Raw genomic sequence first — 2,500 nt, forward strand, 5'->3', positions numbered from 1 at the left:
GGGGAAGACTTTCTAGCAGATGTAATCCTTTGCTTGTATGCGGGAAATTCGGTGTGTGTGTGTGTGTGTGTGTGTGAGTATGCGTGTTACGAGCTCATGCTCACATTGCGATGTGTGCGTCATGTCTTTGCTGAGCTCTCATGCTGTGTGTGTCTTCTCCTGTAAAATGGATGACTGGAGCTGTTTGGCATCTGTGCGCTTGGCACAAACACAAGTACCCACACACCCCCCCCCAACCCCCCCTCCTCCTCCTCTTCTTCCTCCCCACCCTCTTCACCAAGTCACACTGTGCCAGGCTTCATCCCCCTCCTGTGCCAACCTCGTCTGGCGTTGCCAGCTCAGCGTACGTTAGCCTCTCATGTGTGGAGAGGGATTAGGCTGCTGTTTCTCTAAAGAGGTCATTTTTATAACAGTCACAACACACACAAACACACGTCGAACCGAGAGATTCTTCCATCCCCCTTATCCATTCACTTCCCTTTTTCTCCTTTATTTCTCTCCTCCGTTATGTATCACTCCGTATTCTCTCCAGTCTACCGCTCCCTCTGTCTCGGTGTATGGAATGTAAACACTCGACCTTGTGGAATCAGATTCTTAAAGTTACGTATTGCAAAAGAAGATGATAGCGTTTGACTCCCTATGTTATATCGATTGACTTTCCTTCCCATAGTTTAACCAGCCAATGACATGACTCGGTACTGTCGGGTGGAGTAAGACAGTGAAGCTGTCTGGAAGAGCAGGGTGATATAATCATCTCTGTAGACTGAGATAGAACTGGTATAATCTCTGTGGACTGCAGGAGCCGTCGTCTTTGCCTTGTCTTTGTGTGGGATTACTCAGTCAGATGAAAGGTTTGTTCTCTGGCCAGTGGATCACTTTACATAGAGTGGTGCAGAGATGGATCAATGTACAGTTTGACAGGGATCAATATGTACAAAAATATCGTACAGCCAAACCGTGCTTATCAGTTAACTGATATCTGTGCAGGGTTTGTGTGTGTGTGTGTGTGTGTGTGTGTGTGTGTGCGCGTGCATCCCTCTTGCTCTTGGATTTCCGAGCACAAACTTTGATGCATACAAATTTTTGTAGAAGGGGGGCAGTCCAGCAGATGTGTGTGTGTGTGTATGTTTGTGTGTGTGTGTTATATGTGTTGTGTAAGGTGGATGTGTGTTCCTCATTATGGACCCACTCAGTAGGACACCACCAGTACCAGTGAGCAGATGTGTGTGTTACTACCGGCTGGACTTTGAAGTCAGACGGCCGTTTGCTGATGAATCAAATTCGGGTGGAAGCCAAAAGCTGCAGTGGAACTGCAGGAGGCTTACATATTTAAGTAATAATGTTGTGTAGTTCAGTAAAGTTTGCTCAACATCACAGGGTTTATGTATAAGGCTTGTTTGCAGTGAATGAGCATTTGGCATTAAAACGTTTTACGAACAAACCAGAGTTTTGAAAATATATGATTTCAAAAGCATTTGTGTAATGTTTTCAGTCCTTGTTGTACAATGTTGATAAAATATCACATGTTTTCTGGGGGGGGGGTATGTTTAGTCAAGGCGTGGAGAACAGTGGGGGTTAAATGACCAGATATTTGACCGTAAGGCCGTTTATTCTACGTGTCTGTGAAAGTGTGTGATATTAAAAGCACCGCACATTGAGGACGTATTGAAATGGCTTTGTGTCGTGGGATAGGACCAAGAGGGTGTGTTTGTGGAGCTGTATTAGTGATACACAGATGGTGCATGGAAAGCATGCTCAAATCACCAACTCAGCTGTGACAAGCGCCATCTGCTGTTTCAGAAAAGTACTCACAATTTGGCTTATCTCTCTTGTGCCTCTCTTGCCTCTCTCGCTCTCTCTCTCTCTCTCTCTCTCTCTTTCTCTCTCTCTCCCCCATTCCCTCCCTGTCTGTTCTTTGCTCACCCTCTCTGTCTTTTTCTCTCTCGTTCTCACTCAGGCCCAAAAGAATGAGCGGGAGTCCATCAGGCAGAAGCTGGCTTTGGGCAGTTTCTTTGACGACGGTCCAGGCATCTATACCAGCTGCAGCAAGAGCGGCAAGCCCAGTCTGTCCTCAAGGTGAGTGTGAGAGTGTGTCTGTGTGTGCGCGCATGTGTACATGCTGTGTGTGTGTGTGTGTGTGTGTGTGTGTGAGAGAGAGAGAAAATATTTTACACTTTTGCTGTTGCCCATGCCATATAGAAATGAGTAATACAATTGAGATGACTTTCAGTCACTTTCATACAGATGCATTGAATTTTACCGTGGTTCTGCTTGGTTGGTCTGAATTCCCATAAACGGCCTGGACATGATACTGTGGGGGAAATTAACCTGATTCAGGTGTAAAAGTATATGAGGGAATTTTTTCTCTTCTTATTTATAGCCTCTTACCAGACACCTATTGATTTTGTCATGTGTTTATTGTGGTCGGGTGACATCACATCAAAGAAATTGACAGTGAGACAGTGAGAGCGAGGAGACGTGAAGAAGGCTAAGAAAAAAA

The 2,500-nt window shown here is 45.4% G+C and overlaps 1 protein-coding gene across 2 annotated transcripts in view; it reads left to right on the forward strand.

The window, feature by feature from the left end:
- schip1 (schwannomin interacting protein 1) overlaps nucleotides 1-2,500 on the forward strand; it is a 136,603-nt gene that overhangs the window by 124,248 nt on the left and 9,855 nt on the right. For both annotated transcript variants that reach the window (XM_030777600.1, XM_030777599.1), the window contains one exon: nucleotides 1,958-2,076. In XM_030777600.1, coding sequence (XP_030633460.1) covers nucleotides 1,958-2,076 — 119 coding nt within the window. The remainder of the gene's footprint in view (nucleotides 1-1,957; nucleotides 2,077-2,500) is intronic.

This window comes from Chanos chanos, chromosome 6 (genome assembly GCF_902362185.1).
Source record: "Chanos chanos chromosome 6, fChaCha1.1, whole genome shotgun sequence".
Lineage (NCBI taxonomy): Eukaryota > Metazoa > Chordata > Actinopteri > Gonorynchiformes > Chanidae > Chanos > Chanos chanos.